The sequence below is a fragment of the Chiloscyllium plagiosum genome, unplaced genomic scaffold (assembly GCF_037043375.1).
Source record: "Chiloscyllium plagiosum isolate Xiang-an unplaced genomic scaffold, Cpla_swu_hap1 HiC_scaffold_37, whole genome shotgun sequence".
Taxonomy (NCBI): Eukaryota; Metazoa; Chordata; class Chondrichthyes; order Orectolobiformes; family Hemiscylliidae; genus Chiloscyllium; species Chiloscyllium plagiosum.
Genome location: NW_028270175.1, coordinates 8,942,072 through 8,966,230, shown reverse-complemented (window position 1 = coordinate 8,966,230; position 24,159 = coordinate 8,942,072). Strand labels below are relative to the sequence as shown.

General features: G+C 38.5%; 1 protein-coding gene across 7 annotated transcripts in view; it reads right to left on the bottom strand.

The window, feature by feature from the left end:
* The window catches only part of rerea (arginine-glutamic acid dipeptide (RE) repeats a), a 571,358-nt gene that overhangs the window by 166,793 nt on the left and 380,406 nt on the right, over positions 1-24,159 (bottom strand). For 6 of the 7 annotated variants that reach the window (XR_006309302.2, XM_043676153.2, XM_043676157.2 and 3 more), the window contains 2 exons: positions 15,975-16,099; positions 10,633-10,732 (listed from right to left, as the gene is read on the bottom strand). The exons of the other annotated variant lie outside the window; for it this stretch is intronic. Coding sequence is in view for 5 of the 6 variants with exons in the window: in XM_043676153.2 (XP_043532088.1) it covers positions 10,633-10,732; positions 15,975-16,099 (225 nt within the window). In the remaining variant the exon portion in view is untranslated. The remainder of the gene's footprint in view (positions 1-10,632; positions 10,733-15,974; positions 16,100-24,159) is intronic. 7 annotated transcript variants of the gene reach the window in all.

The window sequence follows — 24,159 nt, the reverse complement described above, 5'->3', positions numbered from 1 at the left end:
GCACCTCGCATTTATCTGAATTAAACTCCATCTGCCACTTCGCAGCCCATTGACCCATCTGGTCTAGATCCTGTTGTAATCTGAGGTAACCCTCTTTGCTGTCCACTACACCTCAAATTTTGGTGTCATTCCATGCCCATTTACCAATTCCAGGGCTTCCCAAAGTTTGTGCCCTGACATCAGTGGGGTGGTGTTCATTCATAGCTTTCTACTTTTCAAAAGAAATCTTTTTTTTTAAACTATATTCCTATTAAAGTGTCAATCACCCATACCCTTTAAGGTTATCAATAACCGAAACCAAAAGCACTTAAAATCCCTTTATCATACGTAAATGAAGATTGTTTAAATGACAACTGTTTCTCTTTGACCTTTTCTGGCAATTATACAATGGTCTTTCCTCAGCCACAATGGTTTCAACAGTCTAATGAATATGAAGGCTCTCAGTTAAGATTCATCCTTGTGAAATGAAAATGAAAATCTATCTTTGCTGACAACTGCTTGAGGCAGTCATGCCAGGAAATTTCTCAACTTTCACCATCGAGGATGAAAATTAAACAACTGGAGTGAGGGTTCAAGCTCAAGTAGATGTAGCTGCTCAGGAAATGACAGGGAGGGATAGAGAAAATAAACCTCAAAATAAAGGAACAGTCCAACCAAAATCGTAATCAGGAGAAAGCAATTATAGTATGAGAGGAAGCCTGCTATGTATGTAAAAGTGGATAGCAAGAGTTTCTACAAATATTTGAAAGGGAAAAGCACAAGGAAAATGGGTGTTGACCCTGCAGAGAGGAGAATGGTAGTTAATAGATAATTTAAAAAAGGTGGATGAAATAAAAAGATATTTTACTTCAATCTCCACTATACAAGTTCCAAAAAAACAAAAACAATCTCCAGTCATAGATGTAAATCAGATGGTGGAAGAGAAGGAACTTAGTGAACTGGAATAAATAGGAAAGAGGTACTGAGCAAAGAGAATGGCGTTGTGGCCTGAAGTCACTGGGTCCAGCTGGAGTTCATCCCACGGTCTTAAAAGATGTAACAATGAGGTAAAAAATCTGCAGTTGTTAAATTTCCAAAATCTGCTAGATAACTCAATTCAAGAGATGAAGGCAGAAAAAAAGAAACCATTATACCTTGGAATTTAGAAAAATTCCAAGTAACCAGTACATAAAGGAAATCATGACTAACTAATTTATTGGAGTTCTTTCAATGAGTAACAAACGCTGTTGATACAGGGGAGCCTGCAGACGTACTTTACTTGTATTTCCAGAAGGCATATGACAAGGAGCTACATAAAAGATTTTTGTGCAGAGTAGGAGCTCATGGTGTACAAGATTTACTGACTTAGATGCAATGGTGCAGTAGATAAACTTGCAGATGACACAGACAGGTAGGAAGAGGACATGAGAATGCATATGATACAGATAGCTGAGATCAGGTGTTCTAGTGCATAAATCACAATGTTTCGACATAAATACAACAAGCAATTAAAAAGGTTAATGGAATGCTACTCTTTATTATGAGAGGAACTGAACATAAAAGTAAAGGGGTTATTCTTTTGTTGCATGAGGCACTAGTGACACCACATTTTGAGCACTGTGTACAGTCCTCATCTCCCTATTTAAAGATAGATGCATTTGTTTTGGAGGCAGTTCAAAGAAGGCTTATTAGATTGATACCTGGAATGAATGAGTCTTCTTATGAGGAAAGGCTAGACAGACTGGGCTTGTTTTCACTGGAGTTGAGAAGAGATAGGTTGTTTGAAGTTTACAAGACCCTGAACAATCTTGAAAGGTGGATGTGGAAAGAATATTTCCTTTTGGGGTGAGTCTGTAATGAGGGCTTAAAAACGAAAAATGAAGGGTCTCTCTTTCAGGACAGAGATTAGGAAAAATAATTTCTCTAACAGTTGAACAACTTGGAATTCTGCCTGAAAAGGTGGTGTCAAGGAATGTTTTTATGGTAAAGTCGATAGATTCTTGTTAGACAACGAATCAAATGTTCATGAGGCTAGGTAGGAATGTGGAATTTGATACACAATTAGATCAGTTTTGCTTTATTGAATGGTGGAGCAGGCTTGAGAAGCCAAATTACTTCAGCTCCTTTGTTGGTCAGCTGTGGTTTTCCATTCCTCCATTTGCTTGCATATGATCTCTGTACAAAAATGTTTGTAAATCGACAGACTGAGACAATGTCCAAAGTCAGAGGAGATAAAGTTATTATACAGCCAGGTCTACGAAAGGTGAAACACATTTTCATAGAAAGTGTATTGGAAATCTAGAATGCTCTCCTTCCAAAATCAGAAGTGACACAAGGCCAGGTTATAGTCCAACAGATTTATTTGAAAAAAAAAACAAGCTTTTGGAGCATGGGCCCTCCTTCACTCCTTCCAAAAGACAGATCAATTGAAAAGCTAAAACCTGAAATGGTTAGATTTTTATTCAGCAAAGTTATCAAGGGATTCAATGCCAAGAGGGGCAGATGAAGATATCAGTCAGGCATGATCTAACTGAAAGGCAAAGTAATTTGAAATGTCTACTTCTAGCTCTATAATGCGTAGAAATGGAAGACCTCAACTTTAAGAGCCAGACTTCTATCAGGAACAAGCACATAGATGTAGTGGGCTGCTAGCATCCATGAAATCATCAAGGACAGTGACTTTATGAAAGAATGGAGAAAGAATGTTTCTTTCAAGGTTGCAAAAAAAATGTGCGCTTGTCACTTTAAAACCCTCACTTGGAGCAGTTTACAGATGACCTTGCTTGTAGGTGTTACTTAATCAAAAGCAACCATATTCTGCAATGTGCTAAGTAGACCTAAATGCAGCGTAAAACTTTCAGCTCTGGCTTCAAAATAACCCTATGGAAAAGTGAACAATCCAAAACTTTATCAAGAAGTGGATTGTTTGCAATCTGGATTTAATTAATAAATTGAAGAATTACTGTTGGCACTGACACAACATTTTAGGCGGTAATCAAATCAAGCTTTGCCTTTTCTTATGGCTCTGGTTTGCCTCATCATATGCACCACCCATGGGCTAGAGAATTGGAGGCTTGAAGAAATCTGCAACCAATCTTCAACAAGTTCCATCTGGAAAGTGTCTACTGGCACGAGTACAAGAAAGATTTTTTTTTTCCTCTCCTCTTCCCCCAACTGCCCTTGAAGCACCTGGACTTTGCTTGATACAGCAGCACAGTTGCAATTGGCAACACTGCGTTGGGTTTGGAAGTACATACTTAACTCAGGCTGTTGTTGATTTCCATGAATGTGGAATAAATCTATGTGCAATCATCAGTAAAGTGAGGGAAATATCCATCAAGAATGTATCCGTTGACACAGCACCAGAACCAAGATTGTTTGATTCTGGACACTATTATAACTTTAAAATGGATTGGGATGCAAATAAGACCTGAATGCCAGGGGCAGATGGGAGTAACAATCCTGAACATTGAGACAACATTTAGCTGATAGCATCAAAGGGCCACGAATAAAAATGAAGCCAATGGGAGTCAAATAGGATACTCTCCAGCAATCAGAATTATAAATGACACAAAGGAAAATGGTAATTGGCCGTTGCAGGTCAACTACTGCACTATGAGAGTTTCTCAGAAAAACGTCCACAGTCCAAATGTTTCCAGCTACCTCTTCAATAATGTTTCACTCCTCATAAGATTAAGAGTGAGGCATGCAATTTCTCATTTCTTGGATCCATTCACCTTTCCAGTGATAATGAAGTAGCTTATCTTCCTACATCAGGACGTCTTAAGTTAATAGATGGCAACATTCATACCTCACAAGTGCTTGATACTGATCATCTTTAACAAGACAAAGCTTGGCTGGCTCCTCCAGCATTCAAAAGCACCACACAATCAATATCTTGATATATTTAACAGATATTTAACTTTGAAATTCATATCAATTTTAGGTTAAAATGCACAGGTCTACAATAAGCGATTAATTCCATGATCTCTCAAAGCTTCGCCACCATAACCAACATTCAAGATAGGATTCACAATAGACACCATTTACTTTGAAAGAAACAGCTGCAACAATCAAGAAGCTCGACACCATCTTGAACAGGACAATTTGTTTGATTGTAGTAAGCAAAAACTGCAATATGCATTACAATAACTCAATAAGGTTGTGGGAATATATCCAAGTTATGCATCTCACTTGGATATATATTGCTGCTGGCCTAAAATCTTGAAATTTCTGACTTATCATCATCACATGCACTTCAAGTCATTAAGAATGGACAATTAATGCAGTGTTTCCCACATCCCAAGAACAATTGATGACAATGGCTTACAAGGTTTAGAATGTATTCATAGCCAAAGCAATAATTTGCAATGTCTAAATATCAAAGTACATTATTTATGAAATGTTCAAAATGGTTACTTGCTTAGGAATGCTTAGGTGAGCAGAGAAACATTTCACAAATCCAATTGCAGGAGCCCACTCCACTGGTGCAACCGTGATGGAGTGCCACCATTTTAAAGGTTACTAATCAATCTTAAATTTCTGCAACAGTCATCTGCATGATCTGGGCAGGCAGCCATGGATGTATGGGTGCATTAAATATTCCTCTCTATTGCCCATTGAATGACACAGCAAGGACTCTAGCACAGGACACAGCAGGGATATACCTGTATTATGCTGAGGTGTGTCTTGGTTTGTAGGCTTTTCAAGGTAAATTAAACAAATACGATTCTGTTCGGTTGAATGACTTACCAGAAAATGTAAACCATTGCTATCAACAGGAGAGGCAAATCTTGGATGGAAATTCTACTTGTTATTTCATTAAAGTATTCCTATCTTTAGTCTAAAAATATAGCAGTTTTGCAATGTAATAAATATGACTTCAAATAAAATTCAATATTCAAAAACAAGAGCCTTGTTTTAATTTTCTTTTTAAAGATATAAATCTTACCCCTTCTCCAAACCCTAGTTATTTGCCTTCCATTCTGTTTCTGAGCTTTGTTAAATCAGTGCTACCCATGACCAAGAAAATTTTGTTGACCACCACCTTTTTAGCTTAAGGCAGGGGGCATACTCTGTGCATTGAAGGCAGTTCTTCCATTCAGCACTAAATGGATGCAGTACCAAAATAAGAGATATACGTCAACAGAGTTGACTAAAATGCTGATCATGAAAAAGGGAAATTGAAAATATCAAATATTTAATCTCATCTAAAGTGTTCCCATTTGTGATTAAATGAACAGCAAATTTGGTAGGGGTGTAATATCACAGCAAATAGAGGGGGAAAATACTAACTGCAACATCACACAAACTCAAACTAGCAGTTTAATCAACATGTTTATGCTGATAATTTGCTGTTTGTTTATGGTAAAACAAAAATTGTAGTGTGAAGTTTAAGAGTGACTTCTTGAATGAAGAAATATTTGGCTTTTTAAAAATTTGAATGCAATCAATGTAGATATTTGGTATCTGCATCTGACTCACAGGGTCTGGATTTAACAAATAAACTGAAAAGTAATGCAGGGTGATAATAAACATTCCTGATTTTCGTCTGGCTGTTTCAACAAAGTTCTGAAACGAGCAACATGCCTCCAAAAGGGAGGGGAATGGCAAATCCATGTAAATTCTAAACTGATTTCAGCTGGAATATAATGAGAATAGGTTACATTTTTCCTGAGGAAAGGGGCATGAGACTTAAAAAGAAAATACATTTTTCTCCCAAACAGATGACAAAACTAGCCCGTTTTAATGACTTTGTTAAAATTAAATATGACACTGAATAATTTAGCATTCTCATTTTCATTGTGCATATCCATGTGAAGCTCAAGAACAACTCAGTCTTTCCAGAGGCTCACTGGCCATCCCAGCAAATATAGTTCATCCCAGAGACTACTCTGGAAAAGGCATATTATTAGTGTTTGCAAAACATTGGCAGCTAGCACACCACGTTCTATTAACAATCCAGACCAAATTACCATAAATTCCAATTGTGAACAACATGCATTCTAAATAGTTTTATGCTTTAACAAGCACAGGAAACTGTTTTTAAAATAAACTCCTTACAGCTAAGAGGGTCAAGATCTTCAACTTCTTCCATCTTTTAATGAATGCATAGTACAGCACAAATCAGTGAAGGCATTGCAAAGAAAGATATGATTTGCTGTGCTCCCAAGACATCATTTTGAAGCCTGACATTTGATGTGGCCAGAGTGGGAGAAACAGAGGTTTTGGTGATAGAGTAGAAAAGTGTTCAATTTTCACGGAGTTTTGGAAACCTCTCTTTTCAATGACTTGGAGCAAGAATAGCATAGGGGTTAGTCAGTCTGGCCATGCTCAGTATTCAAAATCACAAGACACCAGGTTTAGGATCCTGAGTTCAGAAGGGAAGGAACCTGAGCTGGAATTAGAAATTAAAACATCGGTGAATGAATCTGAAAGGCAGAGGTAGCAGAGCTTAGATAAGAAATAACTGAGTTTAGTAAGGCTAGATGGAAAATATTTTAATGCAAGGACCCTGAGAAGCAAGATAGATGAGCTGAGGGCACAGATTGGCACATGGGGAGACGATGTCTTAACTACAGTTGACACTTGGCTAAAGGATAGTGACAGGAATAGAGAGGAAATGGGGGTCACAGTTGATCAAGGAATTAATTATAGCAGTGAGGAAGGATGATATCATGGAAGAATCAAATGAGGTCATATGGACAGAGGTTAAAAAACATGAAAGAGTCAACATACTACAGATTATGTATTGTAGGCCACCTAACAGTCTAGGAGAGATTGGGGAAAAACTTTTGTAGCGAGTATGCAGCAAGCCTAACAAGGGAGGAGTTCGCCATATATCAAGGCATATCAACAGACCAGCACTGTGATGGGAGTGATCATAACTTAATTAAATGCAGGATCTACTTATGGAACAAGTTAATGATGGGCCAGGAATAAAAACTTTTAAATGATAAAAAGCTAGGTTTACTAAGAATATACACAATTTGGCCCAAGCGCACCATAAACAGCAGCTTGCTGAAAGAACTGTCAGAGCAGAACTGGGGGAGGTACACGAGGGAAAAGTAGTGAGAGTGAAGGGCAAATACGTTCCCATAATGACAAAGGGTGGGGCCAAGACTGGAGATCCTGGAAATGGTAAGGGACATGAGAGTTAGCATCTAATTTGCACATCTCTGGACTGTGGGAGGAAATGCATGAAGACATAGACACTCACCTCAGCCATGCTAACTGTGCCATCTTTTTAAATTCATATGACCTGTATCATAGAATCATTAGTGTGGAAAGAGGCAATGTGGCTCATCAAGTCTGTCCCAACCCTCTGAAGAACATCTCACCCACAGCCTGTCCACCATTCTATCCCTGGAACCCTGCTTTACCATAGACACTCTACCTAGCCTGCACATCACTGGACACTATTGGTAATTTAGCATGGCCAATGCACTTAACCTGCACATCTTTGGATTGTGGTAGGAAACTCTCGCAGACACGAGAAGAACGTGCAAACTTCACACAGACGATGCTGGAATCAAACTGCTGTGAGGCAGCACTAACCATTGAGGCACCATTCCGCAAAACTATAAACTCACTCAACCTGTGTCTCACTCTGGACGCGATCTATCCTTCCAGACTGTCCAAAGTTTCATGGTAAGATTATGAGGGGTGTAGATAGGATGCTGTTGTTTCCCACCAGTGGGGGAGTCAATAATAAGGGGACAGGATTAACATAAACTATAAAGGGTTGAGAGAGGAGTTAAGGAGAATTATGTTTTCACTGAGGATGGTAGGAGTCTAGGTCTCACTGCATGAAAAGGTGATTAGATCAGAAACACCCAGATTTTAAGCAGTATTTAAATATACACTTGCATTGTCACAGCCTCCAGATTATGGGTCAAAAGCTGAAAAACTGGACTACTATAGTCAGATCTTTGTTGACTGGTACAGATACAATGGGCCCAATGATTTCTTCTGTGCTGTAAATGTCTATGTGTAACGCAATTAATATATGGTTGGGGCTTTGCTGCTCAAGAGCTCACAATTTCAGAATGACATCATCATGACCCACAGTTTGGGAAGCTCTGTAGAGTGAATTTGAAAGGTTTTCCCAAGTGATGTAAATATTGAATGTACAGATTTGTCAAGAAATACAGATTAATTCAAAGGTTGAGTTTAGAAAAGAAGGATATAGAAATGCATTAGCAAGAATGACATTGAGAAGGTAGTGGCAGAAACAACTGTGTGTAAAGGAGCAAGTCTGGACTGGAATCAATGTAGAGAAATGAAACAGGAACTACTAAGAGACATGCACAGAAAGGATTTTAGTAGCTGACAGATTATAGCCAAATGTAAGTTCAAATACAGAAAACTGTAAGTCAAAGCAAATTTACGAAGCTTGTCAATGCTCGAACTATTTTGTTTTAATCCAGTTAATGTTAGTTCCAATATGGCCCATCGTCAGAATTTTACAAACAACTGGAATTGGACTTTCTGAATACTGTAAATCTATACTCCTATTTCCAAATTACATTATTGCCCCTGCACATCATTCCCCGTTGAGAGCATGCTGCCTGCCAATTCTCTCTTCAGCCACTGAGCGGATTGCAGTGTCTCCAATTTTCTTTCTCCCTCATCCCTGTGGGAAATTATGTGCCACTACTCTGCGCTTGACAGAAATATTGTGATTAGGAATTTCCTTAGTAGGCAACCAGTGTAATGACATATCCTACCAGCCTTTGAAGTACAACAATATTATATATCCCATTTTTCACAACACTTCGACTGAAGGAGTCAATATCACTCAGTTGTCATAGCACTGTGGAAAAAAAACATTCTGACTGGCTTTAATAGCATGAATTTTGAAAACTGGCACTGACATTTATTGAAAAAGAAAGAATTGGTAAATTATTCATGAAAAAGGTGTGTATTTTTCAGCTTTTCCTTAAAATGCAAACATTCAGTCAGCGTTCAGAGCGCATCCATGATGAAACCTTAAAAAAAAGTCATAATTTTCAGTAAGGGCCATACTGTAAGAGGAAGGGAGTAGCACATTTTTAAAATAAGTTCCCAAGCAAAAAAAAAGCATTCTTAAAAATGTACATTTTACCATAATACAATTTTTAAGGTCCCTTTGAGAGCTCAGGTTAAAATATAATCAGCTATAATCCTGAGGTATCCATTATCATCTTTTTCTCTCGCTAGAAAAATCTATTCACTGAGAATTTCAGCAAAATATAAATGAATTGATCCAATGCATCTTATACAATTACAGCAATTTGAATATTTGTCATATAAATCACGATTGGAAGAATACATTTATTACATTTCAGAATACAGCTGAATGACATTTCTCATTTTCTGTCCCTCATAGCTATCTTTCACAATTAACATTAAATTCCATCGCTTTCTGCCGCAGTCTGCCATTACATAAATAAAACATTGTGGTAGTGAGCTGCCAGCTTTGATTTATACAACGTGCTGCAGTAAAATTGATGAAGTTCTCATCATGCTTTCATAACTTTCTAAGAATTAGCAATGTATATCATATAACACTTCATAGAAATGTACTAACATCAAAATCGATAGTTGGAGACGATGTAAAATATAGATACATATTTTGATTGTTCATAGTTTTAATATCCACTGTTTTAAAAAAACATTTTCTGGTTATTAAATGGTCGACATTTTCCACGTCCTTCAACATTCAGAGCCAACATTTATTCAGTATGCAACTTCCATGAGTGCCTCACTTTGCATCTGAAAACAGAATCATACAAGGCTCCTCCTCAGCAAATGGATGCTAGCTCTATTAAAGTGCCCAACTTTGATTCCAAAACTTAAGCCTTTTTGTAACAAAGCTTTCAATAACTCATTATGTTAAGGTACAATTTTAAGATGGAACAGAATCAGAAAGCAATCAATATTAATAACCAGGAAACTACAGCAATTCTTTTTCATTTTAATAGCTATTCAATGAGTATTCAAGTAAATACATTGTGTTCATTTATTCAAATTCAAAGATATGAACTTGAATACAAGTTTTACATTAAACTTCACAATTTCAAAACTTAAGGAAATAAAAGGAGTATTGTATTAGAGCTGATAACCATCTTTTTGAGGACAGGACTTATTTAATTCAAGGTGGGGAAGTCAAGAAATTTGTGTTCTTTTATTCTTTTCTGGGATGTGAGCATAACTGGCAAGATTAGTGTTTATTGTCTGCCCTAATTGCCCTTGAACTAAGTGGTTTGCTGGATCAATTCGGAGTGCATTTAAGAGTCAAACGCAACACTGTGGTTCTGGTTTCACATCTATGCCAGAGCTAGTAAGGAAGGCAGATTTTCCCTTTCAATTTCAAATTAATTGAATTGAAATTCCACCAGCTGCCATGATGGAGCTTGAACCTTATGTCTCCTGGGTTTCTGGATTAATAGACCAGTGACATTACCATGATGGCACCATCTCTGGCTCAGGATTTTAAAGCACTTGGAAAATATAGGCCAATTAATAACCAGAACAATACGCATTGAAAAGTGGTATGTCTTTTCAATTTTATAATCTATTTGCTAAAATAATTTGGAGGTCATTGCTTTAAGCAATGACACAATGTCACATCTGGAGCTCAGCAAATTGCCTAATGCAAAGGAAACTTACAGTATTTAAAGCATTTACTGTAGTATCATCACGAGATGCTGCAAGACAGCCATCTTCTGTAGATCCACCATCACACATCCCTGCAAAGGCAGCCATACTCCTACATGGAAACACATTTTGCATTATTCCGAATATAAAAAAAAATTGAAATAGGAAATTATAATTCAAATACTGCAAAGTAAAACATCCCTTCTAATTTTCAATTACCAAGACAATTCACAAAGGGATTGCAAAAGGAATTATACCAGTAAGCCTTGTAAAGATCAATTAGGCCAAACCTAAGAATAAAGTTCGGCCTAAAAGGAATATCATAAAAGAGAAAAGTGAGATAGAGAAATAAAGAGACATAGGTGGGGAATTTCAGAACTTGCAGCCTAAGCAACTGTAGGTATTGAACACAATGGTGGGACAATTAAAATTCTGTCAGGCAATTTCATGATTAGTGAAGCACCTGGGTAATTTGTCAGCAGCAAATATTCTATCAACATAGCTGACTTCTTACCGAGCTCACACATTTATTTAATTGGTATGTGAAAGTATTTTAAATATCTCTATGTTTGCTATTATAATAGCCAACCTCATTGCACCATTGTTGGCTCTGCTGCATGGAGGAGGAGATAAAGAACAGGAATGCTATAGTAACAGGAAATTCAATAGTAAGGGGAACAGACAGACGGTTCTGTGGCTGCAAGCAAGACTCCAGAATGGTACATTGCCTCCTGAGTGCTAGAGTCACATGACATTGTGAATTGCAAGGGTGAGTAGCCAGTGGTTGTGATATGCATTGGCATCAATGACAAAAGAGAGGAGGTCCTGAAAGTAGAATATAGGGAGGTAGGAAGTACATTAGAAAATAGGACCTCAGACAGTAATCTCAAGATTGGTACCAATGCCACATCGCAGTCAGAATAGAAATAACATGCTATATTGATGGCTACATAGCTGTACAGATGGTGCAAGGGGGAGGGTTCCAGATTCCTGGGGCATTGGGCCTGATGGCATCAGGACAAGCTAAATCAGTTGGGCAGGACCGGAACTTATGTCCTACAGGATGTATTTGAAAGTGTGGTTGAGGAGGTATAAAATAAAATGGTAGGTGAATGGGAACCTGTACAGGTTGATGGATGACAGAAAAATAGGAATGAAACAAAGACATATTGGGAAATAAGAAAGTTGATGTGCAGAGAAATAAAGGGCTAGAATCAAGCAGGGCCACAATAAAGGAGGCTAAGAATGCTAAAATGACAAGCATTATGGATTTGTGCCTTAAGGTATGGAGCATTTGCAATAAAATAGATGAAATCAGTTAAGCAAACAGATTTAAATGGGTATGAAATAGTGGGGATTAAAGAAATGTTAGCATGCTTTGAGAAGATTTGTAGCTCAGGTTCTGGATGTAGGTTTGTTCTCTGAGCTGGAAGGTTCATTTTCAGACATTTCGTCACCAAAGCTTCATCCAGAGGCTCACTGAAGATGTTACCTAGTATGGTGATGAAACATCTGAAAATGAATCTTCCAGCTCAGCGAACAAACCTACATCCACTACAGAGATGTGGCTGCAGGGCGGTCAGGAGTAGGAACAGAATATCGAGCAAGTTTCAGTTTTTAGAAAGGTCAGACAAAACGGGAAAAAGGAGGTGGATTAGAACTGCTGTTTAAAAAGAAAATTAATCTGATTGCGAGGAAGGATATTAGCTCTGGTGAAGTAGAATCTGTATTGGTTGAGCTTAGAAACACGAATGAGCAGAAAATGTCAGGAGAGGTTGTATATAAACCTCCAAACTGCAGCTGTAATATTGACAGAAATTAGAGATTTAAGTAATAATAGCATGACTGTAATTATGAATAAAGTCAATCTCCATATAATTTGAGCAAATGAAATCAGTAGCAACACTGTAGAGGAGGAATTGTTGGAGTATATAAGGGATAATTTTTCAAATAAATATGTTGAGGAACCAACTTGACAAAGGCCGCTCTTGGCTAGGTATTGTGCAACAAGGAAGGGATAACTGCTAATCTAGTTGTGCGTGGGCCCTTAGGGAAGAGAGAACACAATAGGAAAGAATTTTACATTCAGATAGAGAGCGATATAGTTGTTACTGAGACTAGAATCCTGAATTTAATTCAAGGAAATCATGATGGAATGTGGTGCGACTTGCAATGATATATTAAAGACTTTTGTTTCAAGGGATGACAATAGATAGGTAAATACGCAAAGAACGTGTGGCCAAACTGCAAAAACTATTCAACCCAACATAACATAAAAATAAAATGGGAAATGTAGCCACACTGCGGGTAACAAGGAAAATTAGGGATAGTTACAAATTGGCCATTAAAGTATAAAACCTTAGGATTGGGACAGTTTAGATTCCAGAAAATGAAGACAAAAGTACTGATTAAGAGGGAGAAAATAGAGCATAACAACAAACCTGAAGGGGCATACAGACTGACAATAAAAGCTTCTATAGATTCATGAAGAGAAGAAGGTTAGCAAAGATGTATATAGGTGCCCTACAGTCAGAAACAGGAGAATTTGTAATGGAATGGGAAGAAAGAGATGGTAGACCAATTAAGTATGTACTTTAGTTCTGTCTTCTCAAACAAAGACAGAAATAAGATCCCAAAATTATAGGGGAGCACAAGGTCTAATCGGAAGGAGGAACCACAAGAAATGAATGTGAGTAATGGAACAATGTTGTGGAAACTAACAGGATTAAAGGCAGGTAAATCCCCAGTGCCTGATAGACTTCACCCCAGATTACTTTAATAAGTGGCCCTTGAAATAGCAGATGTGCTAGTGGTCGTCTTCGAAAATTCTACAAGCTCAGGAACAGTTCCTATGGATTGGAAGGTAGCTAACACGACCCCAATGTTTACAGAGGCAGGCAGAAAGAAAACAGTGAATTATAGACTGATTACCTTGACATTTCCAGTGGGAGAAATGCTAGAGTCAGTTATAAAAGATGTAATAGCACAGCACTTGGAAGATAATAACCAAATCAAACAGAGTCAGCATTGATTTACAAAAGGGAAGCCATGCTTAACAAATCTGCTGAAATTTAACTAGTAGACTGTATGAGGAGAGCCAGTGGGTGTGGTTTACTTACATTTTCAGAAGTCTTTTGGTAAGGTCCCACATAAGAGATTAGTATGCAAAATTAAAGCACATGATATTGGAGATCATGTACTGAAATGGACTGAGAACTGGTTGGACCACTGGAATAAAAGGGTCTTTTACCAAAGGGCAGTCAGTGATGAGTGGGATAATTAGTTATTTAGATAAGGGAAAAAAATGTGTTATGTTTCCAAATCTGTAGATGATACAAAGCTGAGTGGAAGGGTACGTAGCGAGGAGGATTCAGATAAACTTCAGCGTGATTTGGACAAGTGGGCAATATATGGCAGATGAAAACGTGAATAAGTGTAATTATCCACTTTGGTAGCAAAGATAGGCAGGCAAATGATCTGAATGGCAATAGATTGGGAAAACAGGAGGTGCAACAAGACCTGGAGGCCCTCATACACCAATTGCTGAAAATAAGCATGCAGGTGCAGTATGCAAAAAAAGGCAGCGAATGGCACATTGGCCATCTTAGTAAGAGGATTCAAGTACAGCAGCAGGGATGCCTTGCTGTTATTGTACGGGGAATTACTAAGACCACAGCTGGAATATTGGGTGCAGATTTGATGTTCTTATCAGAGTTTGGATATTCTGGCTATTGAGGCAGTGCAAAGAAGGTTTAGCAAATTGATTCCTGGGACAGCAGGGACTGACATATCGGGAAGAGATTTAGGATAATTTAGGACTATAAGTTCACAGAGAATGGGATCTCAAAAGCCCATAAAATTCTAACAACATCAGACAGGATAGATACAGGAAGAATGTTCTCAATGATCAGGGAGTCCAGAAACAGGGGTGACAGTGCAAGGCTAATGGACAGGCTGCTTAGGATAGAGATGAGGAGGATTTTTTTTTTAACCAAGAGAGTGGTGAAGCTGTGGAGTTATCTGCCACAGGAAAGTGTTGAGGCAAAAATGTTGAGAACTTTCAAGAAAGATGCAACGTGGAGGTGCCAGTGTTGGACCGGGTGGACAAGTTAAAAATCACAACATCAGGTTATCGTCCAACAAGTTTATTTGGAAGCACTAGCTTTCAGAGGGCTGCTCCTTCATCAGATAGCTGTGGAGCAGGATCATAAGACGCAGCATTTATAGCAAAAGATCTTAGGGTCATGCAACTGAAACGATATAGATCTAGATATAGTTCTTAGGATTAAATGGATCAAAGGATATTGGGTGAAGACAGGAGCAAACACTGAATGGTGGAGCAGGCTCAAAAGGGATGAATGACCTATTCTTGCTCTTATGCTTCTAGAATTAACCAACAGAATAGGGAATAATCTAGCACGATGAAAGCAAAACAGTGAAGAATCAATACAAACAGTTGTATATGATTATTCCTCATCACATCAAACCAAACTGTAATTTGCATTTTTCCCCTCTTTTGCTTTTGAGACTCCCAATTTAAATAGAGATCAGTTGCAAGAAAGCTACCTATTCCCCTAATCCTCCCATTCCAGGGCCCTGGAGCCAATTATGACCTCCCTACTATTTGCCCAATAGGTTGGTGAACTCAGTGCACAGCAGGGATAGATTAGGGCTTTTGTGGTGCAGTTGTAATGGCTACCTCTGGGCCACAAAGCCTTGATTCAAACCCCACGAGCTCCAGAGGCATGTCACAGCTTCACTGAATTATAGATTAAAAATACCCAGAACAGGGACTGAATGTTGAACCTTCCCATCTTCCACTCCCATCAACTGTCAGTTGGTTCTTCTCCTTCTACCACCATCTTTACCTCCAACAAAAATCGCCCCTATCTAATTCCTATCAGTGCAAGCTTGCTTGTATTGGGGTCCACTCAGTATTTATTTACAATGACAACTGCAAATGTTAATTTCTACTTACCCAATCATGAACATAAGGAACAATCTAGCAATTATGTACACCATTGAAAATACTATTTCTATACAATGAAACAGCTCCCCACCTTCTGCAATCCAGTTCTACAGAATGCTGAATGGAATTGTCTCAGTGATGCCTTTCACGTAATTAGCAGCAGAGGGCATGTGCAAAAGCCAAGATCACGTTTCTTCTCAATTTATTGTTGATGGAACACAGCAAAGTGGGGGGGGGGGGGGGAGACAGAGAAGAGAATTGTCCCCCAAAATTGCATAGGTGAGGAAAACAGCTTCTAATAATCAAGTATTTATATTTGCATTTTCTTGCATGCATATAAAACAAAATGTTGACTGGAGAGATGAAGGTTTGAGCACATTCTTACCTGGCAGCTCTTAGGTACATCAGGAGATCACAATCATTGACACCTGGTGTCCAGACCAGCTCCTCGTGTTCAGTTACCATTTCACCAGTGGACAGGGGAACAGGCTTCAATTCTGGAAGTTTAGCCTAAAAAAAATGTTTAATTAAAGAAGTTTTTCAACCAAAAGTAGAAGAGCTTCTTGAACAAGAATAATCTAAACCAAAGAAGCTCTTCAGAACAAATACAAAATATACGCAAACAAAGTGAGTCAAAAAAAGGCAAGAAAACAAAATGATCAATTCACAGAATAATTAACAATGAGGATGGTTATTTGGCCAATCTTAGGTCATTCATTTAGAAAAAGGACAAAGTGCCCCATGGTAGGAACCATTTTGATCTTAAATGAATCCAAGATCTTTGCCTCTACCAGTTCATTTGAGATTCTGTTCCTGCTGTTGATCATTCATGTCGGAAGAACATAATATCATCCACAATTTTCCTTCAAAATATAATGAACATGTGACCCTTTGACCTTCTCGAGAATCCAACAGCACAGAGACAGTCCCTTCTGCATAAAGTAATTTCCCGTATTATTGTTGGTACAAAATGTACTACATTTCAAACGTTAAAATCTCCTTTGCATCCTTTCAGAGGGTAAATAATCCCAAGGTTTTCTGATCCTTCCTTACAGTTCTGAAATCTGCCACTCTTGGTTCTTTCTGGCTGTAGTTTTACCAGGGAATTTTAGACTCTGATCATGACTTCTTCGGATTTTTATTCTACATACATACAAACAATGGCAGACAGAAAATGATCCTTTGGCCCATCCATTTAGTCCCACATAATTTCCTATCTCCTACTTTACAACCAAATACCAGGCATTTCTTCAGAATGATCTGTGAACTAGGAGTGCGTACAAGATCACATGCAATCCCCTTTTAATCTTCGAGTCATTTCAATTTAAAGAGTAACCCATAGTTTAACTTAATGTTTTAAACAAAATAAAATGTTAATTTACAACAAAACTACTAATGAAATTTAATTCCATAAGAAGTGGTTTACTATTGTCTATACTATTTAAAGTAAGAAGGATAAAGTTACTTTTGAAGTTTGAAAATTAGGTCAATACCAAATATTGTTCCAGGCCTAGCTTGCTTTAGCATTCTCTCTTTGAAGTGAAGGAGTCGAAATTTGAAGTCAGATTCAGCAAATATGTCTGCCCCTCTTGTTGAATAGGCAGAACTTGCCTCAGTCAATGGACTTAGTAGGTACAACAGCTTCAGGGTGCAAGCAAAGACCCCTTTGACTACTGCTATAACCACTTAAAAATTTTTAGTAGAAGAGAATGAGGGATTCTGGGCAATATTCTTTGTAACTTGCACTGCCAAACAGATAAACTAACTCTCACACTGTTTACAATTAGTCCAGCCAAGTGTGGTGATTGGAGCTTTCTTAGATCCTCCAGGGACTTATGCACAACATGGTTTTCCCAACCAGACTTTCATACAATTTAAAAATGGCTGGAATAATTGAGTTCCACCAGGCCCACTCAACTTCTGATCTCATTTAAACATTGGTCCAAACGTGGGCAAAGCAAACCTGAATTCCAGAGTGGAAGAGACATCAAGGCAGCATTTTATGTTCATCCTCATTGTCCTTGAACTGAATGGTTTGCAAGGCAATTATAGTGGGTGGTTCAGAGTCAACCACATTGGTGCAACTGGAATCTCATGTAAGTTACACCAGCTAAGAGTGGCAGGATTCCTTCACTAAAATACCTCAGTGAACCAGATGGATTTTTACAAAAATGTTGAGTGTAGTTTGATGGTCACCATTGCTAAAATTAGCAGGTTAAGAATATAGCATCAAGGAGCCTTAGCAAAAATTAGAGTCGATGCAAATCGGGGGGGGGGGGAGGAAGGAGGTGGTACTCTGCACTGGTTGGAGTCATCCCAATAGAAGTTCCTTAGAGTTGTGTTCTAGGTCTAGTCATATCCAGCTGTTCCACCAATGACAAGGTCAGATGTAGGTGATGGCTGCATAATGTTCAGTACTGTTTGCAACTCCTCAAATACTGAAGCAGTCTGCATTCAAATGCAGCAGAACCTGGATAACATTCAGGCCCAGCTGTTGAGTGACAAGTAACATGCATACCTTACAAGTTAAAGGCACTGACCATTTCCAAGGACAGAAATTTCAACTTAACATTCTATGGTGTTATCATCACTCATTCACTCACTTCAAATATCCTGTGGGTTACCAGTGATCAGAAACTGAGCTGGCCTAGCCATTTAAATACTGTGGCTGTAAGATCGAGAGGGAGGCAGGGACTTCTGTAGAGAGTAACTCACCGTCTGACTCCTTGAAACCTACAAGTTACAGTGCCTGAACGTAATAGAATACTCTACTTGCCTGAATAGTGCAGCTCCAAACATGCTCAAAAAGCTCAATCCATTCAGGACAAAGCAACCAGCTTGACTGGCTGTTCATTCAACACTTTCCACATTCACTCTCACCATCACCAACTTTCAGAAGCAATAGTGTGCACAAGATGCTCTGAAACAACTCATCAAGGCATTTTAGACAGCCAAGCCCACAACCTCAAGCACCTATGAGGACAGCTGGCATATGTTCACACCAACTCAGGTCACAGAGCATCCTGACTTGGAAATATATTGCCATTTTTTGCGACATGGGTATGTTCAACACAATCTGAATTTTATTGTTTCTCTGTATTGCGTGTAAGTGTTGGAAGCCTACATCTGTTTTAACTTTATCCACACTTATTTCAACACCATGCACGGATGCATGCGCCACCCATTTTGCCTTCAACACATGCATGACTTTATGTGAGAGAGTATTATTAGCTCCATCTGAAATGATATTAAACAAGATTCACTATATCATATATGCTATTGGTATTGTACAAATACAGTGAAGGTTTGTACAAATACAGCTTCAGCATTTCCATATGCTATTCTGTTAAACAGCTAACTCTCCATGATGTTGGGCAGCTTTTGTTTTAAAATTGGGACAACAATGGCTCTGAAACATAAATAAAAAAAAAGAAATTGCCCTTGGCTAAACACCTGCATTTCTATGTACTACACAAGGCACGATTGCTTAGTTTTCCAGGTCACTGGTGTTTTTTGTACCAAAGAAGTATCAGAACTTGTCTGAATATTCAATTATTGATTCAAACAGCAAAAAAAACAAAAACAACTAATGAATGACTGTATATGGGTATTTGCACATTGTCATAAAGGATAATGATCAAGGGCAAATGTATCAGTAATTCTGCATATAAAGTGTTCAGCATGGTTATATTACTGCCTAAAAGTGTGTTTCTCTAAACATTAGGCACTACCCCTTCACTTTGCAGTGTACCATTTAGTAAACTCACTGAATATAACCTCTAATGACCTGTGGAAATAGTTATTAAGGAGAGTAACGTGATACAACGATTGCTATTAAATTAGTGTGACAATCATTATCACTGTAATCACTGTACAGACAGTTCATTGCCTTTTGGACATAAGCATTTAATTTTTTTTAAATAGTGCAATGTTACAATTTCAAAATAGATCATCAGAAACACCAAAGTAATGCTTAAATTTAAATAACTATTTGATAGTGAGTGCAAAGACATTTTTATCATGATTTTAATACTCTAGAATATCCCTTCAGTTTCATTTACAGACATCAGTCCTCAGCTGAAAACAGCATGAGTAAATTTCTGCAATTATCACACAAATTTCAAAACAAATTTAGGCATTAAACTCATTGTTTATTGCGAAGGGTGTAAATGAGGAAGTACACATGCTGAGTCAAATGAAAAACAGAAATTTACAGAGTCAGGTAACCCTAAGAAAAAGCAAGACGTTGATGTCAAAACTGGCACTGGATAAGCAACTGCGTGATAATGGCACAAATTTCCTTGCCATGCTGTTGTCAACTGAAACAGTTTGGTTGGTGCCTGAAACTGGAACTAAATAAGTATTAAAAACATGATAAAATTAAAATTAAATCTATCTGGGACAACACACCCATCCTAGGACAAGCCAAACAGAGACACACACAAGGATTCCTAGAAACATGGCATTCCAACCGAAACTCCATCAACAAACACATTGACTTGGACCCCATATATCGCCCCCTGAGAAAAAGAAAAGGAAATGACATCGCCACATGAAATGACATCACCAACCTAAGAAAACCCAAACACACAAATAGAAAGTGGGCTACACCACCAGTGCTTCATTCGAAGGGTCAATGAAGAGGTTACCTAGTATGGTGACAAAACATCTGAAAACGAACCTTCCAGTTCAGAAAGCAAACCTACATCCAGAATATCTTACTGCATACAAACTGTTCAAATTCTTTATTGAATGTGGTTTCAACTTAAACATTACTTCAGTGGACATGTTGATCTGTTTTACAATTGTAAATATGTACCACATGAAAATAATTAAAGGCTTATTTAAAAATACCATCAACGAACACAGGCTTTCAGGGTGTTAGAAAATCTAAAGCACAAAACGCTTGGAACAAAAAGATGCAAACGAAATTATCTGAAGATCGGACAAAGAATGCCAAACTTGTAGGTGTTCAGATTTCTTTCCTTCTCATCAAGAAACAATATTCTCATTTGGTAACACGAAAAGCAGGTTTAAACATTACACTGCCTTAACCTCAAATTATGACCACAATGAGGTTACTTAAAAGTTTACACTTTCTGCGCTTCTTTCTACTTTCTTACAAAAGCTCTTTCATGCCTTTACAGTGTGATGAGTCCCCACTAAATCAACCACATTTTCAGATTAGAACACCAACCACAACAATAAAAGGTTAAACAACTCAAAGGCTGAATAACGTATGGGACTTTTCTGTCAAACTCAAAAAGATCAGTTCAACAAAAACTAAAGATTAAAACTACTTGTATGATCTAAGTTTTATTTTGGATTAAAAGTAGGCAGCAAACAACAAAGTGGTGAATGAGGTTTGGTGTTCACACATTCCTTGCATGAAAGAGCAGCCATAAATCAAAATATTGTACGCTACAACTTGGGATCTTAAAATTTTTCTAATTCCAAAAAACAAGTCAAGAGGTTTGATGTATTAATTTGTAAATTCTATTCCTGGCATGGATGAGTTGGGCCAAAGGGCCTACGACTCTATGACTCTTCTCCTCTCGTGCTTTCTCACTTATTTCTTTGTCTCTTTTTCCTTCAACAGAAAACAGAGAAAGTAGGAAGCTTTACTTTAAATGTAAAAAAACAGAGTAGAAAGTAGAATGATGCAGACCATGCTAAGAATATTGTTCCATTGAGAGCACAAGAGGTAAATTTTATGGGGCACAATACATACCTCTGTTCATTTAGACGCTAGAAAGTTTACAATACAGAAAGAGACCATTCAGTCCATCATGTCTGTGCTGGCCAACAAAATAGAAAAAGAGTGGCACAGTAGCTCAGTAGTTAACACTGTTGCCTCACAGCGCCAGGGACCTGGGTTCAATTCCAGCCTCAGACGACTGTCTGCGTGGAGTTTGCACATTCGCCCAGTGTCTACGTGAGTTTCCTCTGGGTGCGTCGGTTTCCTCCCACAATCCAAAGATGTGCAAGTTAGGTGAATTGGCCATGCTAAACTGCCTGTTGTGTTAGGTGTATTAGTCAGGGGTAAATATAGGGAAGCGGAGTGGGTCGCTCTTTGGAGGGTTGCTCTTTGTTGGGCCGAAGGGCCTGTTTCCATACTGTAGGGAACCTAATCTAGAACTAGCCACTCATTTTAAACCCTCCTTGCAGCAGCGAGTCCACAGTCTTACAGGTTACAGCCCTTCAGTTGGTGATCCAGGTATCTTTTAAGTGAGTTGAGGGTTTCCACTGCAATGAAACTGGGCAGTGAATTTCAGACACCCATCACACAGTGGATGAACAAAATGTTTTCTTATATCCCATCTAACCTGTCTGTGCTGCCTGGTAATTGGCTTCTTTGCTACAGAAAACAAATCTTTCCTGTTCATTCTACCTGAACCCATTATTTTGTACATCTCAATTAAGCCTCTTCTGTTTTAAAAAAACAAACCTAATCAATCAAAATTTTCTTCATAACTGCAATTTTCAAGCCCTGGCAACATTCTTGCAAATCTTGCCTTTCTCTGCCCGAAGCAATTATGACTTTTCTGTAATGCAGTGACCAGAACTGTTCACAAAATTTTAGCTGTGGCCAAGCTTGCATTACATACAATTCCAGCTTTACATCCCTGCTTTTGTATTTGCTGAAATACAGACATAGGAACAGAAGTACATCTTTTGGTCCTTTGAGCCTGATCTGTCGTTCCATATGATCCATGTTTGACCATCCAACTCAGTACCTGTTCTTGCTGTTCCTCCCATAAAGTTTGATGTGTTTAGCCCCCAGAACTATATGTATCACCTTCCTGAAGACAATCAATATGTTGGCCTCAACTACTTTCGGTGGCAGCGAATTTCACAGGTGCACCACTCTGAGTGAAGAAATTTCTCCTCCTCTCAGTCCGAAATGGTCTACCCTGTATCCTTAGGCTGTGACCCTGATTTCTGGATCTCCTGATCACCAAGAATATCTTTCCTATGTTTCCCCTGTCGAGTCCTGTTAGAATTTTATCGTTTCCACGAGATTCCCTCATTCTCTGAAACTCCAGTGAATATGATTCTAACCAATCTAGTCTCTCTTCATGTTTTAGTTCTGTCATCCAACCAGGAATCAGTCTGGTAAACCTTCATTGCACTCCCACCTTAGCCGGATCATCCAGCCTTAGTTAAGGACGTTGAGCACAACAGCCCTTGCACAATTGCAGCAAAACATCTCTGCCCCATACTCAAATCCTCGTGCTGTGAACACCAACGTACCACTGGCCTTCGTCACCTGCATGCTTACTTTCTGCAACTGGTTTTTGTTGCACCTCTCCTTTTCGCAATTCATTTGCATTCAGATAATATTCCGCTTTTGTTTTCACTACCAAAAAGTAAACAACTTCACTTTTATCCACATCATACTACATCTGCCATGCATTTGCCCATTCACTCAACATGTCCAACACCTTATCCAAAAAGGAAAAGAAAGCAGTCTACCTGCCAATTTACTAAATTCTCAGCCCAACCTCTGTGGCCTCATTTGATGTTTAATTAGTATATCACTCTTCTTCACAGCTACAATTGATTATTTAACTAATAAAGAATACCTCCACCGTGTCTTAATCTCCCTTTCTATCTTGCCTGAAGACTCTACATCCAAAAATGCTGGGCTGTCATTTTTACCCCAAGGCAAGTTACTGGCAGCATGATACAATGACATGTATCCACCCATGCCGCAGCTCAATGGATTTAGCTACTATACTTCTTGCTGTTACATATAAACCTTTTCATGCTCCCAAATTTCTGTTCCTAAACGTTTCAACCTGATTTGCTTCTGCCTTTCAGACCCACTGATTTTCTACCTCTGAATTTGCCCTCAGATTCCCAAACCCCTGCCATTCTAGTTTAGAATCTTCGCACAAACTTTGAAGTTTAGAATCAATTCATAGAATCCCTGCAGTGTGAAAACAGGCAATTTGGCACACCATGGCCACACTGACCCTCTAAAGAGTAACCCACAGAGACCCATTCCTTACCCAATGCTCTGCATTTACCCCTAACTAATGCACTTAACCTACACATCCCTGAATACGATGGGGGATTTAGCATGGCTAATTCACCTAACCTGCACATCTATGGATCGTGGGAAGAAACTGGAGCACTGGGAGGAAACCCATGCAGACACTGGAACAACGTGCAAACTTCACACAGTCATCTAAGGATAGAATTGCACGTGGGTCCCTGACGATATGAGGCAGCAGGGCTGACCACTGCTCTCCAAAAGCACTTAAATCTCATAGGTTCTGTTCAGGTACCACCACTCACAATACATCATATCGAGGGTTAGTTCTGAATCAGGTGAGAATTTAATGTGTGATTGAGAGTTTGATCTTTTAAGGTAGAATGAGAATTTTGTTCCACAGCAGAACTACCACTACTGTACTACTTATGGAAATGCTGGGTTTTATAGATAAAGCAAGTTTAAAGATACTGGCTTATTAATGAGCACATAGATTATTTCTGAGCTGTTGATTGCTGTCTGGCCTTTTTTATATTAAGGAATCCAGAAAGTGCAGTTTAACTCTATTAGC